Here is a 16,714-nt window from a genome sequence, read left to right as displayed (position 1 = left end):
TTTTTCTTTGCAGAGTGTCTGAGACCAAATTGAAAATCGTTCATCTGTCATTTAAAATTTTACTCTATGGGGCACCTGGGTAGCTCAGCTGGTTAAGTGTGGGACTCTTGATTTTGGTTCAGGTTATGATCTTAGGGTCATAATCTCAGGGTCGTGAGATGCAGCACTCTGTTGGGCTCTGCACGGAGTGTGTGGAACCTGCTTAAAGATTTTCTCTTTTCTTCTCCCCCTGCCCTTCCCCGCTCACTCACTCTCTCTCAATAAATAAGTAAATAAATAAATAAATTTTAAAAATAAAATAAAGTTTTACTGCATGACACAGTTCACACAAAAAAGCTAAGTCTGTAGCAAATATATCCTAGCCAGGGACACCTGCGTGGCTCAGTGGTTGAGCATCTGTCTTTGGGTCAGGGCATGATCCTGGAGTCCCAGGGTCGAGTCCTGCATTGGGCTCCTTGCATGGAGCCTGCTTCTCCTCCCTCTGCCTCTGGTTCTGCCTCTCTCTGTGTCTCTCATAAATAAATAAATAAATAAAATCTTTAAGATATATATATCTTATATATATATAATACTCATTATATATATATATATATATATATATATATATATATATATATATATCTTCCTAGTCAAATCAACTTGTAATATTGCTACTTACCTTTATCACTCAAGCCCCACCCCATCTCCCTTGACTGTGAGTGCCAGGAAGCAAGATTACTTCCTGCATTCAGCATGTTGAGTTCCACATAAATAGAATCTCAGGAAATGGGTTTTAATAATGAATTAATAAATACTGAAATTATGTCACAATGAAGAGGACACTTTATCATTCCCCATAGTGACTCAATTATTATTATCCTCTGTACTTAACTTCTACAGGTAGGACTGCCATTATCAGTACCCCCCCCCCATTTTATATATTCAAATAGTACACTCTTTTGATTTTAAATTCCATTAAAGTTATTTCATCTCTCCAAACAAATTACAAGCTCTTGGGATTTTTTTTATGATAGACACAGAGAGAGAGAGAGAGAAAGAGAGAGAGAGGCAGAGACACAGGCAGAGGGATAAGCAGGCTCCCCATAGGGAGCCCGATGCAGGACTCGATCCCGGGACTCCAGGATCGTGTCCCAGGCCAAAGGCAAGGTGCCAAACTGCTAAGCCACCCAGGGATCCCCACAAGCTCTTTAAAAGTATGGATAGACTAATTCTTTCCTATCACCCTGGCTTACCATATACATTGCAATATTCTGTAAACAGTAAGCAGTTAACACTTGAGATTCTTAACTATTAAGACATCATCAGGGCAGCCCTGGGTGGCTCAGTGGTTTAGCACCGCCTCCAGCCCGGGGTATGATCCTGGAGTCCCGGGATCGAGTCCCATATTGGGCTCCCTGCATGGAGCCTGCTTCTGTCTCTGCCGCCCTCTCTCTCTCTGTCTCATGAATAAATAAACAACAAAAAAAAAGACATCATCAGAATAAGCTGTGTTTTAAAGATACAAAGAAATTTAGTTTTTTTTTTTTTAATTTTGAGAGGGTGAAGCTAAAGCTCAAAAAATATAAATGATTTACTAAACATCTCTTCTCTATCTGATGCCAGATAAAGAACTCAGCTCACTATTCTTCTTCTCCAACTAAAACTTCGTACTCATTAAACAATAACTCCTAAGATGGTTAGTTTTATGTGTCAACTTGTCTGGGTCATGAGGTGCCCAGATATTTGATCAAATATTTTTCTGAGTCTCTGAGTATGTTTTTGGATGAGATTAACATTTGAATCAGTGAAGTGATGATCTCCCTCCATAATGAAAGTGGGTCTCATTTAATCAGTTGAAGGCCTGAAAAGAAACCAAACAGTAATCTTCCTCCAAATAAGAAAATATTCTCCAGCAGAGAGTCTGTGGGCCGGAACTTCATCATTGTTTCTCTTGGGTCTCAAGTTTACTGGTACACATTACAGATTTGGACTTGCCAGTCTCTATAATTGCATAAGTTAGTTCCTTATAATAAATCTTTCTCTATAAATATGCACATCCTATTGGTTCTATTTTTTTCGGCAACCATGACTAATACAGCTCTCCATTCTTTCCTTCTCCCATTTACTGGAAACTATCATTCTATTTTCTATTTCTATTTCTATGAATTCTATGAATTTCTACTCTAGGTACCTCATATAAGTGAAACATACAATACTTGTCCTTTTATGTCTGGATAATTTCACTTAGCATACTGTCTTCAAGGTTTATCCATGCTGTAACATTATCTTTATTTTTAAGGCTAAAAAAATATTCCATTGTATGTATATACCACATTTTGTTTATCTATTCATCCATCGATGGATATTTGTGTTTCTTCTGTGTTGAAAGATCCATAGGATAATTTCTACAATCCTGATGTAGCAGATGGCTGGGCAAACTTCACAGACTAAGTGGTTCTCATTATCCCTGCCTCCTGATGTTCATGCCCTTGTATAATCTTCTTCACTTGAGTTTAGGTTTTATCTGTGGTTTGGAATGTGGCAAAGGTAATGGAATGTATATGACCATGTATATGTGATTACATAAGGTTTACTGCCTATCTTGCTGAAGTTTCTTTCCCTCCTTTCCCCCTCTCTGGTCAGATTTAAAGAAGCAAGCTTACATGAATCCTATAGCCACAGAGAAATTAATTCTTGCCTGAGACAGCTTGGAAGTACATCCTTCTCCAGTTGAGCCTTCTGATGAGAACAAAATCCAGTAGACATCTTGACTGCAGCCCATGAGATGATAAACAACGGACCCAATTCAACTGTGTTCACACTCCCAATCCCCATGAGATAGAAAAATATATATATATGTGTTGTTTTACATTGTCACTCATATAATTTGTAGTAATGTGTCAGCTGTCATATAAAACTAATAATTCCATGATAAACTTAATCCTTATGTTTTGTTAAATTTCCTCAAATCTAATCCTGACTGTCAATACCTCTGAGGTTGTCATCCAATACCTACTGCAATCTTGATTCATAAGATAGAGGCACTTTCTAGTGGAGTAGAGTAGTTGCAAGATGGAACTGATCTCTTCTGCTTTATTATCTATTTTTGAAGCCATGAGTATGGCCCAACTCATTGCTCAACTTTATAACTCATGCTTGATGAATCACAGTAAGGGTAGTCCTGACCTCTATTTCACTGAGGCAGAAAAAGGAAAGGAATTCATGCTTGGCCACCTGATGTAGGCAAGGTCAAAAGGAGAATAATCAAAGGGGCCAGAAATAGGTAATTTTTTAGCTTCACTTGTTACAGCTTTTGTATAACAATTTCGTGAGGCATAGGTGAAAGGCCTATGTACATGTACACTCCATTGGTTCCACTCCAAATCCTTAACAACCTGGGTATAAGCTAATAATTCACAAACTTAATGGAAGTACAACAAGATTGTGTAGGATTGCAATGAGGTCATACCCCTCTACCTCAGCTACCTGCCCTTCCAGTAGTTACCCTCTTCAGTCATCCCACATGGATCTTCTTTCCTCTGTCATCATTCCTGACATAAAGGCTTCGATAGGGGCTGAACTCAGCATTAAAATTGCCACAATGCATAATTATTTCCATTAGGATAAACAAGAAGTTCTACTTCTTCAAGGAATAATCCAGTGAGGGAAAAAAAATGGCCATAGTAATTTTAAGTAAGAAAAGTAGCAAGGAGGTCATTAACAGAATCTCATTTTGTTCAAACCTGTTGGGAAGCTGGAGGGCAAAACAATGATGGCAATCACATGCAGGAAAGGGCAATGGGGTAAAAGTCATGTTAACTGGCAAACCTGTTCATGCAGGTTTGGCTGGTATGATCGTGAGAAGAGATGGCCAGAATAGCAAGGGGAAATACTCAAGAATTGGAATACCAGGAAAGCTAAAACATGGTCATGGTAATAGTATACCATCAGTTATTCTGATAACTGAGAAGACATTGGTTATTCAGCATATTGAAGGTGAAGGTCATTGGCAAAACTGAATGGAAATCAAAATGATCAACATGATCCTAGTCAAATTTCCTTGTCCTATGAAATACCTTCCACCAGTTTTCTGCTGAAATTTGTGAAATACTCTTCATCCTGCCTATATCTTTTTCATATTAAAAAATAATGTAGTGCTCATTTAGTTTTGGAACATAAAGATGCCCAATCGCCAGTATCATAGCAGGCTTTTCTATCACTATTTGATTTCCTTAGCCAAGAGAAAAGAAAAAAGTTATATTCTCCATGCTGATATCACATTTTAATGTTGTGTGAGGACTCTGAATCAATCCCACCCAACAGTTGCCCTCAACAATCACTCAGTAAAATTAGACTTTTAGGATTAGATATGATCTGAAAAGTGGTTTCATTCAATTCTTATGAGATATATATTGCTGCATAAACTGATGTCTAATTTTCCTATGACATACTTTGTATTTTAAATTTTTTGGGAAATACTTTGTATTAAGTAAAAACTTACTGACTTAAGTATAAATCATTTATATAGCATTCATTTGTTCCTGTAGAGACATTCCTTTACAAACATTCTCTTTCCATGTGTGCTTATTTTTACTCTGACCTTAGATTTTACTTACGGGGGGCAGGGGGTATCTGGGTGGCTCAGTGGTTGAGCATCTCAACCAGGTTGTGATCCTGGGGGCCTGGGATTGAGTCCTGTGTTGGGCTCCCAGCAGGGAGCTTGCTTCTCCCTCTGCCAATGTCTCTGTCTCTCTCTGTCTCTCATGAATAAATAAATAAAATCTTTTTAAAAAAAGAGAAAAAGAGAGAGGGAAACCTAGAGACCTATAGATCTTGGAACCCAGTTTATTTTTTATTTTTTGGAGCCCAATTAAAAAAAAATATGTGTGTCTGACTTATCTGTTTCAATGAGAACTGAAGTCAGGGTGGAGGGGACCTACTTTCCTCAAAGATGAGAGCACTTTCCAGTCCATTTATCAACCTTTTAGTCCTACAGCAATGGTTATGAGTAAATGACCCAGAACCAGGAGAGTTGATTATCAACACAGTGAAAGGGAGGGTTTCAAAAAGCAAGAGAGGAGGGCTAATCACATGGAGAGGGAAGTGAATGGAGATTGGTAGTTATTCAACGGTCCCCCTGAAGTGCTGCAGTGAAGGACCATGAGTATTATTCCTTTTTTGATGGAGACAAGAGAAGTTGTTCCGTCACTCACAATATGCCTTTGAATCTCCTCAAATCAAGTTTCTCGCCACTGCCTAGAAAAATAGCTAATTCTGAGGACTGATGTGTCCTCCCTGAATGTTTGGGGGCAGTGGGAGAAAGTTAAAGACTTATAGAAAGGATTGCTAGGAGAAAGGAAGGAAAGAAGGCAGAGGAAGCAAATGTGGAGACCATAAAAACAGAATAGAAATAGAGAAAGAAGCCAGGATGAAAAGGGAGAGAAAAACTACAGAAAATAAATGCCCAAAGGAGTAAGAGGAGGGGGAGAGGGAGAGCAAAAGATTTATTGCTGAGAAAAGTTTGTCTCCTTAAGTCCCTCCAGGTCAAGGAGCCAGACCTAGCACAGAGCATGGAAAGGAGGCAACCAACCCTGTGTACCTGATCCTGGAGAAGCAGTTCAGCCCCATGGGGATGCGAGGCCAGGCCGTGACAGCCTCTGCTCTGGTGTATTGTATTCAGGTGAGTTGGGAAAATTCAGAAACAAAACTTTTGTTTGTTCATTTCACAGATAAATGAACTCTCAGAAGAACCACGGGGGGAATGAATGAGGAGAAAGACATATATTGAATCAAAGAGGTAGTGGGGAAAAGAATAACAAGAATGTTTCCTTAATGTTATGGGGTTATACAATCCATGTGTGGCTGGTGGCATCAGTGAAATGGGGGGACAGAAATTGGGGTATAAATGCAGAATAGCTATGTTAATTTAGAAGTGCCGCTTATCTGTATTTCTCTTTTAACATCTTATCACCCATCCCTCAAAATCCCAAATAAATAATCAAAACAAATTACATAATTCCCCTAAATGGAGTTTCCAGATCAGCCCCAATACAATTCTAGTATTTTAGGTGCCCTCCAGATCAGAAATAAACTAAAAGAGGGAAAACTCTAAAAATACCTCACAACTCTTGTTTCTTTCCACCAAAAATCAGAAGCCCCTGAGTAACTCAGCTAACGAGCTGAAAAAAGGGTCGTTAGACTGATGATTCTGGACAACTGTCAAGCAGAAGTTTATATAGTTATGAACTCTAGTAGAGAGAAAAAGCAATGGTGTCTGGGTGGCTCTGTTGGTTAAGAGTCCAACTCTTTATTTCAGCTTAGGTCTTGATCTCAGGGTTGTGAGTACAAGCCCCACACTGGGCTCCACAATGGGTGTGGAGCGTACTTTAAAAGAAAAAAAGAGAGAGAGAAAGAAAGCAAATGACTCAACTGGCTAGTATCAGACTCCTGTACATCTCCCAGCAGCAAATGGACTGCCTGTTTTGCATTCTATATCCCATTCTATATCCCATTAAATTAATGTCTGTAAATTCATTTCTTCTTCTTGTATTTTCCTTTTGCTTCCTCTTCTTTTCCTTGCCTTTCCCTTTCCTTCTTTTTCCTTACTTTGCTTTTCTTTTTGGCAATAGTCCCCAAAAGAAGTATTTTATCTATTATCTATTTAGCACTTTAAGCTTTTCTTATCTTTCAGTCAGAAAAGAGAAACAAAGAACCAGGGCTGGATTGAGGAAATAACACATTTTGTCATCTTTAGTGACCTACCATTTTAAATTAAAAAAAAAAAAAAAGTTTCTCAAATGTTGTCTACAGAGGACAGCTCTAGTGCTTTTACAAATTCTTTTCACCTGATGTGTCATGAGTTTGTGTGTTCTCTCTTCTTCCCATAAACTTTCAATGAGTATAAATCCCTGTGGGAGACCTTTGTGGATGTTGTTGATTTCCAGAGAATATTAAGTCATTCAAGTTACTGAAAGAGAGATGCAGTTTCTAAACAGAAGTTTCTCCATTTGAGGGAGAACATCAACTGAAATAAAAAGAAAAGAAGGAGTAAAGGTTTTTAATATTAGTAGCAGAAGAGATTTGATAGCAATATCAAGGAGTTGTTCAGGCAGATTTAGCCCTTTTTCTATTATTTCATTGAACATATATTTGTTAAAGTTTGATCTGAATTCTGGCTAAATGGATAGGAACATACAGTTAATCATGTTAACCTAAACCCCTTTGCCTCTGTCACTTAACCTTTCAAAATAAGGTTAAATATACCTGCCTACATAATTAGTGTGATGAAATGTTATGACATATTGAAAATTCTTAGCAGCCTGACTAGCATATAGTAGCTATTCAATAAATAAAATTTTTCCCCTCCTTTTCCTCCTTCTTTTTTATAGGGTGTATTATTGGATATGCTCAGGGAATAAAAAAGGGGAGCGGAGTAGAATCCAGTTTGTAACTGGGAAAGAATCAAGAAGGCAATAACAATATCCTGAGGGACAGATCAGGAAATTTCTAGGACAAATTGATTTAAATGCCACCTCTGCCTCTCATTCACACACACACAAAAAACAAAACAAATTAAAAAAAACAAACAAAATCCTTCCCACAGATTAGATATTTGCTCTCTTAGTTTCTCCTACTTTAAATATAATAATCAACAGGCATGGGAACAATGAAAACAAACAGTCCTAAACATGGCTGACCTTATGACCTTGTCCTCATATTTTCCCGGATCTCACCAAGTAATCTAACAGCAGAGTCATGAGGAGCAGTTGAGACTACTGAGCAGAGCAGATGAGATATTTCCCTGTCTGAGACTATTTCCCTTCCTACAGCTTCCTCAGGCAAGATGTGAGGAGAACTGCATGAATCCTGAACAGTAAGTATCTGAGACCAAACTAGGAGGAAGGAAAAACACACAAAAAAATTAGTGCACAGGGTCAAGAGGTGATTAGATATCTGTGACTTCCCTTTATTTTTACTTAAGTGGGCATCAACCTACTAATTTCACAGATGAGTTATGCAAAAATAAAGACATGCCCTCATGTCATCCTAAGTACTTAAAATAACATCACTGACAGCATTTTTTCCAAAGTGAGTCTTCTTATTAAAAACAGTGGGATTGATCTCAATTTGTAATAGTCACAGAGATCTGCAAAAGGCTTTCTTTCCCATGCTTCTCAGTGACTCATCAGACAGACTGGATTTAAAAATCTCATCGGGAGCAGATATATTTGGATAATTCCAAAGTAGCATCACCACCTGAAATATGACAAGCATATCCCATATTTTAGGGCATGGCAATATTTATTGCAGACTTCATTCAGCTATCACTTTGAGGTCGTTACCACTTAATTTAAACCTATCACAATTATGTCTTACACAGACACCAAAGACATAAAAGGAGAAGAGATTCATTCCACTTGGAGGTAAATTATTGAAACACAGGGCCAATTGGAACAAAACACTTGCTCAGCCTGAAGGAAAACACATATTTAGCCACGGGGAAGGGTTTCTCAATAGCCAAGTCTGTTAAACCCACGGGAAATGGTGGTGGCCTCTGTTGCTTGTCACAGTGTTTGAGGTTTTAGACACCCACCACTCAGGGAAGAGTCTCTTTTAACAGAATCCAAATCATAACATTGTAGAACTTAAAGAGATTTTAAATAAGTGGGGAATGTGAGAAAACCTACAGGAGACACTGGTCTATTGAAAAAGCAAACAGTATGTTCTACAACTATGCAACCAAAGAGAATGTAGAAGTGAATTTCAATGGGTTTCAATATCTCGATATATCAGAAAGCACGATTAAATTTGCTCATCTTCAAAAATAAATATTTTCCTCCTCTCCCCTCCCGGCTTCTGAGCTTACACCACACTCCTTCTTCCGTGCAACCTATATTTTTGAAAATTTATAATTGCTATAGTTAATCCAGTTAATTTAATTAACTTTCAACATGGTGAAGTTGATTTCTACATTTTTCCTCCTTGTTTGGCTTCAGTTGCATATCAGTTTTGATTTTGGAAGTGAAAGTTTAGGGTATTTTTTTATGGTGAGAATTTTTATGGCTTAATGGTGGCCCTTTTTGCAACAAGTTGCAAAACATAGGGATCCCTGGGTGGCGCAGCGGTTTGGCGCCTGCCTTTGGCCCAGGGCGCGATCCTGGAGACCCAGAATTGAATCCCACGTCGGGCTTCTGGTGCATGGAGCCTGCTTCTCCCTCTGCCTGTGTCTCTGCCTCTCTCTATGTGTGTGACTATCATGAATAAATAAAAAAATTAAAAAAAAAAGTTGCAAAACATAAATTACAGACTTCATTGTATTACTTTCATGCTTATAGCTGAAATTTTCTTTATGCTTAAATTTATTGACCTCAAATATGTATACAAACCTTAATTTTTATATGTTTTCAAAATTTCATACATTTATTTACATTCTTTCTTGGTAATTGTTATCATAACTGTTTACAGTGGGCGTGGTTACATTTTCTATTAACACTCTTTTTTTCATAATAAATTTATTTTTTATTGGTGTTCAATTTGCCAACATACAGAATAAACACCCAGTGCTCATCCCATCAAGTGCCCCCCTCAGTGCCCATCACCCATTCACCCCCACCCCCGCCCTCCTCCCCTTCCACCACCCCTAGTTTGTTTCCCAGAGTTAGGAGTCTTCATATTCTGTCTCCCTTTCTGATATTTCCCACAAATTTCTTCTCCCTTTCCTTCCATTCGCCTTCACTATTAACACTCTTTTCATAAACACTACTGTGGTCTGTCGTGTGATTCACAAATTATTTACACAGCGCCACCTGTAGTATAAAACACGTTAAGGCATCTCATTTCACAATAGATTCCGCTGGTTATATTGAAGTCAGTATAACTTGTTGTATGCTAATGAACTGGAATCAAAATGCAAACATAAAAAATATATAAGTTGTGATGCTTTTATTATAACAAGGTAGCAAATTATATTGTAACTCATATTCCTGATTCTGCAACTACAACAGGCACTGACTGTATTTTCATTGCAAAAAACCTTTATTCTTTCTCCATAGTTGCCTGACCACAGATTGGGTACATCTCTGGTATATATGGTAAGTTCCAGCTATCATACCCAGAAAGATATTTTAAAGGAAATTTATATTTCTCAGGGGCATTTATTTATATTATTTTAGTTTTTAACTATTTTGACTGCAGGAAAAAAAAAATGTATGAGACCGCCATCCTACTTACCTCAGCATCTCCTGGCATAAAGTTTATTTACCTCATCATCAATAACTATGTGACAATATGCAAGGGTTTCCTACTTCCATACCATCTCCTCAATTATTTTGTATTTTTTCAGGGTCAGTTCGAGAACTTTGTACAGAGAGGAGAATATAAAGTAGAAAGCACACTCTCCAAACCACGTTAACTCTGATGAACTGAATTGATGAACTGATTTAGTCTTGCTGACAAAATAAGTATAAATGTTAAGTGAGGGACGCTTGGGTGGCTCAGTCGTTGAGCGCCTACCTTCGTCTCAGGTGGTGATCCCAGAGTCCCGAGGATCAAGTCCCACATCAGGCTCCCTGCGAGGAGCCTGCTTCTCCCTCTGCCTATGTCTCTGCCGCTCTCTCAATCTGTGTCTCTCATGAACAAATAAATAAATCTTTTAAAAAATGTGAAGTGAAAATGTTTAAATTAAAATCTTATGAACATTCTATAAAATATTCACACAAAGTCAAAACGCAGACACTGAAGACCACTTATTGCCAGGGTTGAGAAAAAAACCAAAGCACAGAGCTCTTACTGGTGGGTGGTCTTGCAGGTTGCTGGTGGTAATTGGTGCACTGCTGCTCCTGTGTGGCCTGACTTCTGTGTGCTTCCGCTGCTGTCTGAGTCGCCAGCAAAATGGGGAAGATCAAGGCCGGCCTCCCTATGAAGTGACTGTCATTGCTTTCGATCATGACAGCACTCTCCAGAGCACTATCAGTTGTGAGTACTCTGACATTATAACCTGAGACAGGGTTAAAGATGATCAGGGGGCACCTGGGTGGCTCAGAGGTTGAGCATCTGCCTTTGGCTCAAGGGTGATCCCAGGGTCCTGGTATCCAGTCCCACATCAGGCTCTCAGCAGGCAGCCTACTTCTCCTTCTGCCTGTGTCTCTGCCTCTCTCTTTGCATCTCTCATGAATAAGTAAATAAAATCTTTTCTTTAAAATAAAATCTTTTAAAAAAATAAGACAAAAGAATCATTAGGATGATGAAATAATGTAGAAACATGGATTGAAAAGTATCAAAGATTCTAGAACTCAGGGTTTTAATTTCCAGAAGCCTGATGGTGTCGTGACCTGGGCTCTCACAGTTACTGTATTCTCAAAGATTGACTTGACTAATGATAGGGTGAAGAAGGAAGTAGACTATTGGAGAAAATATTGGAAATATTTTATAGGAAGAATTTTATGAAGTTATTTTGATAAAACTATTTTAAGCTCTGAATATATCTCTTTTGAAACATGTCTTGGATTTTGTAAGAACCTCTATTTTTTATTACCTATACATTATTTTATATCTTTGGAGAAATTAGTCATGTGTACTTTCAATTCTTTGTTCTATTTGTACCTATTGATACAGTTAAATGTTAGCCTAACACCCCTTCGATGATTAGAAAACACTTTCTTTTATGTGTTCTCTTCTCTTCTTTATATTATATTCTTTCCTGAAATGAGAGGAGAAAAACTATTTTGAAACAGTAGGTGGCACCATATTGTGATGTTTCTTTTGAAAAGAGAAGACATTGGGGTGCCTACATGGCTCAATGGTTGAGCGTCTGCCTTTGCCTCAGATTGTGATCCTGCGGTCCTGGGATCAAGTCCCGCATCAGGCTGCCTCTCTGCTTCTCACTCTGCTTTTGTCTCTGCCTCTCCCTTTGTATCTCTCATGAGTAAATAAATAAAATATTTAAAAAAGAGAGAGAAGACATTGCTGTTCACTTTTCGTGCTTCACTTACTGTCCTTTGAGGGAAGATAAATAAGACAGCAATAAATATTTCTAAGGAGTCTGCATTATCAGCAGGTTGGCATAAAGGGCCCTAAGTCCATAAAAGGGAAGGACAGGGTTGTGAGACATGGGGACACAATTAGATTAGCTGAGGACCCCAGAGAATACAGGATCTTCCAGCAGAGTGAAGTTGGTTTCTAAACAATCTTCACAGGATTTTCATAACATTTGTGGCCAAGAATGACAATGATCGAGACACTTGCTAAAAATGAAGGGAAGGGAAATGTGTTGTAAGCCCCTCATTTCTGAGGATGTCACGTTTACTTTGGCTCTTTTCTTTCTTTCCCCACCAGCCCTGCAGTCAATCTTTGGCCCTGCAGCTCGAAGAATCCTGGCTGTGGCTCACTCTCACAGCCCCCTGGCCCAGTTGCCCTCCTCTTTGGACACCCTCCCAGGGTATGAAGAAGCTCTTCACATGAGTCGCTTCACTGTTGCAAGGTGTGGACAGAAAGCTCCTGATCTACCCCCAGTGCCAGAAGAGAAGCAGCCACCGCCAGTGGATGAGTCTCCTAGAGCAGGAGGCTCTTCGAACTGATGGGAACTCTGGTTTTATAAATGGGGTGGGGGTTTCCCCAGAGTTGCTACAGGTAGACAAACAAAATTTTTTTTTTTTCTAATTTTTGGAAGGTTTAGGATGACAAACAGTAGTCAGTGGAAAGGATGAGTTCCAATTCTTCCTTTCCAGCCATATGTATTTTCTAAGATGGAATTGCTCTAATTGGGATCTCTAATTCTTTATCCAGTGACCAAAATTTGCAGTTATTCTTAGCAATGCTTATTACTACTAAACCCAGAAAGCATCAAAAGTATCTTGAACTCCTCTAGCTATTGAGTTTCTTTACCCATAGAATACTGCAAGTGGTTTTTCTTTCTGCCAGCTATAATACAAGAATAAATAGTAATACACTTGTGGAGAAAAACAAAGAGTATAGGCACAGCCACAGACATTAATGCACCAAAATCATGAATTCTTCTTCTTGAGAGAATGTTCACTTTTATACTGAATGACAATGATACTCTTGGACACCATGTAATACCTTAGTGAGCATCCAGGATGCAAGAGTAAGATTGTAGTTATGGGCTAAGAGAACACGGTATAGTACTGAGGTGTCAAATACCAAGGTCTTTCCTTCACCCTGGCCCTATCCATGCATAGAGTCCAGTAACAGTTTCTATTGATTTTTCAGTTGTTCTGCCTTCCAAACACACGTGCACGGCACACACACATGCACGCGTGCACGCATACACATACATATGCAGTATTTTCTAAGTCTAAAAGAATAGCACTGTTTTGCTTCTTTTGTCTTTCTAGCTTTGGCCACTTAAAGCCCGGTGACACACACTAGTGGGGCGGCCTTTACTGCCACCTAGTGGAGCGATGGTAGAAAATGTATTCTGTTTGAACCTATCTGCACCCCTCTTCTGTTCCTGGAGCAAGTAACTGAACTCAGTTCTTGAGCGATCCTTCCAGTCACACCATCCTGCCCTGTAGTGCTAAGCTGTCCACCTGACATACCGCTGGACAATTAGGAAGTGAAGTGTGTCGGGGAAAAAATGACTTGCCAATGTCCTTAGATAAATCATTGAAAATCTTTAAAGCAATTTTCCCACTTGTAAAATAGGGTGTAACAACACCTCCAAGGATTGTTGTGAGGATCAAATAAAGTAAATATACATGACAAGATTTATAAAGTATTTTGCACACGTATTTGATACTCTTACTATTGATATCTAATTTTCACCTGTCAAGATTCTACTGAGAATTGTGTTCTCACTTGTCCTTTTGCCAATCACCCAGTCACTTCATTTCATCAATAAATATTTGTTGATTGAAGTTAACAACTGAAAATATGTGATTCTTTTTAAAATGATCTGTGTTTGGGGCGCCTGGGTGGCTCAGGGGTTGAGCATCTGCCTTTGGCTCAGGTCATGATCCCGGGGTCCTGGGATGGAGTCCCGCATCAGGCTTCCTACAGGGAACCTGCTTCTCCCTCTACCTGTGTCTCTGTCTTTCTCTGTGTGTTTCTCATGAAAAAATAAATAAAATTAAAAATAAATAAAATGGTCTATGTAGAGGTAAGGAATATTTTAGAAAACTCGTTTATTCAGCAGTTAGCTTCAGCACTTATAGAAACATATACCCAGGTAATGGCTGATTAGTATAGCACCTCGTTAAATACATTCTTGGAATGCTCACTCAGCCCAAGGCGGAAAATGTTCTAATCGAGTATAACCTGCTGGTAATCTGAATTTATCCTGTGTCATTTATCAAATTGCCTCTGGAAATTGTTAAAATGTATGAATCGTTAATAGACCCTGTGGTGGCCTTGTTTTGCAACTGCCAAATGAATCACTTCATTATCACACATTCCATAAAATATTCTAGGCTCATTCATCCTTCAAGGTACCACAGTCTTGAGGAAGTTAAAACATCACCCTGTAGAAAAAAGAGCTTGCAAAAAAAAAAAAAAAAAAAAGAATCCTCCTATAAGTATCTTATTCTAAAGAGATCTTTCAACCCCACTTCTCCCTTCTGCCTCCCTGCTCTCTTCAGATACAGGGAATCTTGCATTCCTGTACCCACCCCCTCCCCATTTTGTCAGAATATTAGCACTCGTTTGGCTTCATCTCTTTCTCTACTCAATCTAAGATGTCTGTTAATCAGTGCAATCACTTTCACAACTGTTCTTGATTTTTTTTAAAATGCCTTTTTACTTTCCTCATACCTGTCCTTAAAACTTTAAACATTGGTTCAGTGAAGCTAATTGATTTCTCCCCAAAGCCTACACTGCTGAGTGGTGTTACAGAAAACTCTCAATTCTAGTAAGAGGGATCATGACTAGCTCATGGTCTCCAACACCATCTGAACCATTTGCCATTTTTTCTAGAGTTTCTTTCATAAGTCTCCCACTCCTTTTAGTAGTTATTCAAATTTCACTGGCTCCTGAGGCACAGGGTGGCTCAGTCCATTAAGTGATCAACTCTTGATTTTGGCTCAGATTATGATCTCAGGGTGGTGAGATCCAGCCCTGCCTTGGGCTCTGGGCTCTGGGCTCCATGCAGAGTCTTCTTATCCCTCTCACTCCCTCTGCTTACATTCTCTCTCTCTCTCTCTCTCTCTCTCTCAAATAAATAGGTAAATAGAATCTTAAAAATTTTTTTTCAGTAGTTCCCTTCTAATCCTACACCCCCTCAATCCACATATTAATTCTAGGCAGGCGACCTACCCTCATTCAGAGAGGAAATCACCCCTTCAAGAAACTTCATAGCCCAAAGCTATACGCCTCTGCAGACCAGCTCTTTCCTCTTTCTTTCCAGTAGCATTGAAATAGATGTCCTTCCCCAGTATAATACTTCTAATTGGGTTTTGTTTTACATTGATTCAACTGTTTCTGTGCTCAAAGGGTATTATTTAAGAAATTATCTGCCAGGAAGCACTGGGTGTTATATGCAACTGAAAAATCCTTGCACACTCCATCTGAAACTAAGTATGTACTTTACACTGGCTAATTGAATTTAAATTAGAAAAAAAAATGACCCAACAATAACAAAAAAGAAATTATCTCCTAGGAATAGTGCAGAGGCAGCTGGGGATAAGAGAGTGGGCAAGACAGTCAAGGACTCTGACTCCTGGTCCTCATAGAGCTTAAGAAAAAGTCAAAATTAAAATGACAGCAATCATGAATAGTGCAGAGAATCCTTGGAAAAGGCAGAGTGATGGAAGAACCTTTTCAAAGATAAGGGAAGACTTGATAAGTTTGAGGACTGAACAAAGAGTAGCTGATTCTAGTAAGCTCAAGAGAGAACTGCAACACATGGAGCTAGAGAGGAAAGGAGTCTGCACTGTATTGAGAAGCCATCAGAAAATTGACAATAAGTCACTTGATACAATTTGAATTTTATGACAATGACTCTTGATGCTACAGAAAAATGGACTGGAGTAGGACAAGTTTGAAGGAACAAAGACTAGATGGAAAGTGTTGAGGAAGAGTCGATAAGAGGTGATTGTGGCTAGGAATTGTGATTGTGGATAGTCCATGACTGTGGACTAACATGGTGATGTTAGAAGTGGGAAGAGAGATAAATATAGGGATTTGAGAGATATGTTGTGGATAGGATTATCCCCATTTGCTGATGGATTGAGTAGGAAAATGTGGTAAGGGAAAGGAGTGAAAAATGACTCCTTGATCATTGACCTGAGCCAACACATGGAAGGTGCAGCTGTTGATTAGAATGGGGAAGATTGGGCAAAAACAGATTTAGGGAGAAATTCAAGATAGTGACTTCTATAATGGAGAAGAGGCATTTCATGGCAGTATATATACCAAGTAATTTTAAGGTAATGCCTGCTGAACTGAAGCAGCAAAAAAAGTTCAGATGTGCCAAAGGGAAAAAATCAAAGTTTTTCTTGAGATTGAATGAGGAAAATCTCAATTTGTAAAAAATAAAAGGAAAAGAAATTCCATAGCAGGCTTCATAATTTATAATATTTATAAAATAATCCCACTGGAAATGGCAAAGATTACTGGATATGCCTATCTGGGATTGTAAGGTCTGGATAGGAAGATGGAAGTTTAGAAGCCATCAAGTAAAAAATTCTATTTATATTGCAGAAATAATTCCAAGTGGAATTGGAAAGTCCTGAAAGAGGAGCTCTCAAGCATGTACTCCTCAATATAGTCTACATAACCAGCA

General features: G+C 38.7%; 1 protein-coding gene and 1 long non-coding RNA gene across 5 annotated transcripts; one reads left to right on the top strand and one right to left on the bottom strand.

Annotated features, from left to right (window-relative positions):
• Nucleotides 1-4,984: 4,984 nt before the first annotated feature.
• TMEM52B (transmembrane protein 52B) lies at nt 4,985-13,868 on the top strand. Of its 2 annotated transcripts, none has more exons than XM_077871093.1 (6): nt 4,985-5,096; nt 5,514-5,659; nt 7,809-7,852; nt 10,032-10,070; nt 10,787-10,953; nt 12,313-13,868. In XM_077871093.1, exons 1-6 carry the CDS (start codon nt 5,087-5,089, stop codon nt 12,552-12,554), a joined length of 648 nt encoding a protein of 215 aa, XP_077727219.1. In that variant the 5' UTR covers nt 4,985-5,086; the 3' UTR covers nt 12,555-13,868. The 2 variants fall into 2 exon arrangements, with proteins under 2 accessions (XP_077727219.1, XP_077727220.1); XM_077871094.1 differs by having other exon boundaries at nt 5,004-5,143.
• Nucleotides 6,617-11,254, bottom strand: LOC144297248 (uncharacterized). Of its 3 annotated transcripts, none has more exons than XR_013364321.1 (3): nt 10,769-11,254; nt 10,492-10,606; nt 6,617-7,003 (listed from the first exon to the last, which is right to left on the bottom strand). It is a non-coding gene; the product is annotated as an uncharacterized LOC144297248 (long non-coding RNA). The 3 variants fall into 3 exon arrangements; XR_013364320.1 differs by lacking the exon at nt 6,617-7,003 and adding an exon at nt 7,513-7,871; XR_013364319.1 differs by lacking the exon at nt 6,617-7,003 and adding an exon at nt 9,624-9,785.
• Nucleotides 13,869-16,714: the final 2,846 nt, after the last annotated feature.

The sequence above is a fragment of the Canis aureus genome, chromosome 25 (genome assembly GCF_053574225.1).
Source record: "Canis aureus isolate CA01 chromosome 25, VMU_Caureus_v.1.0, whole genome shotgun sequence".
In the NCBI taxonomy this organism is placed as follows: Eukaryota; Metazoa; Chordata; class Mammalia; order Carnivora; family Canidae; genus Canis; species Canis aureus.
Note: the sequence above shows the minus strand (reverse complement) of the source record. Positions and strands in the feature narration are given on the sequence as shown.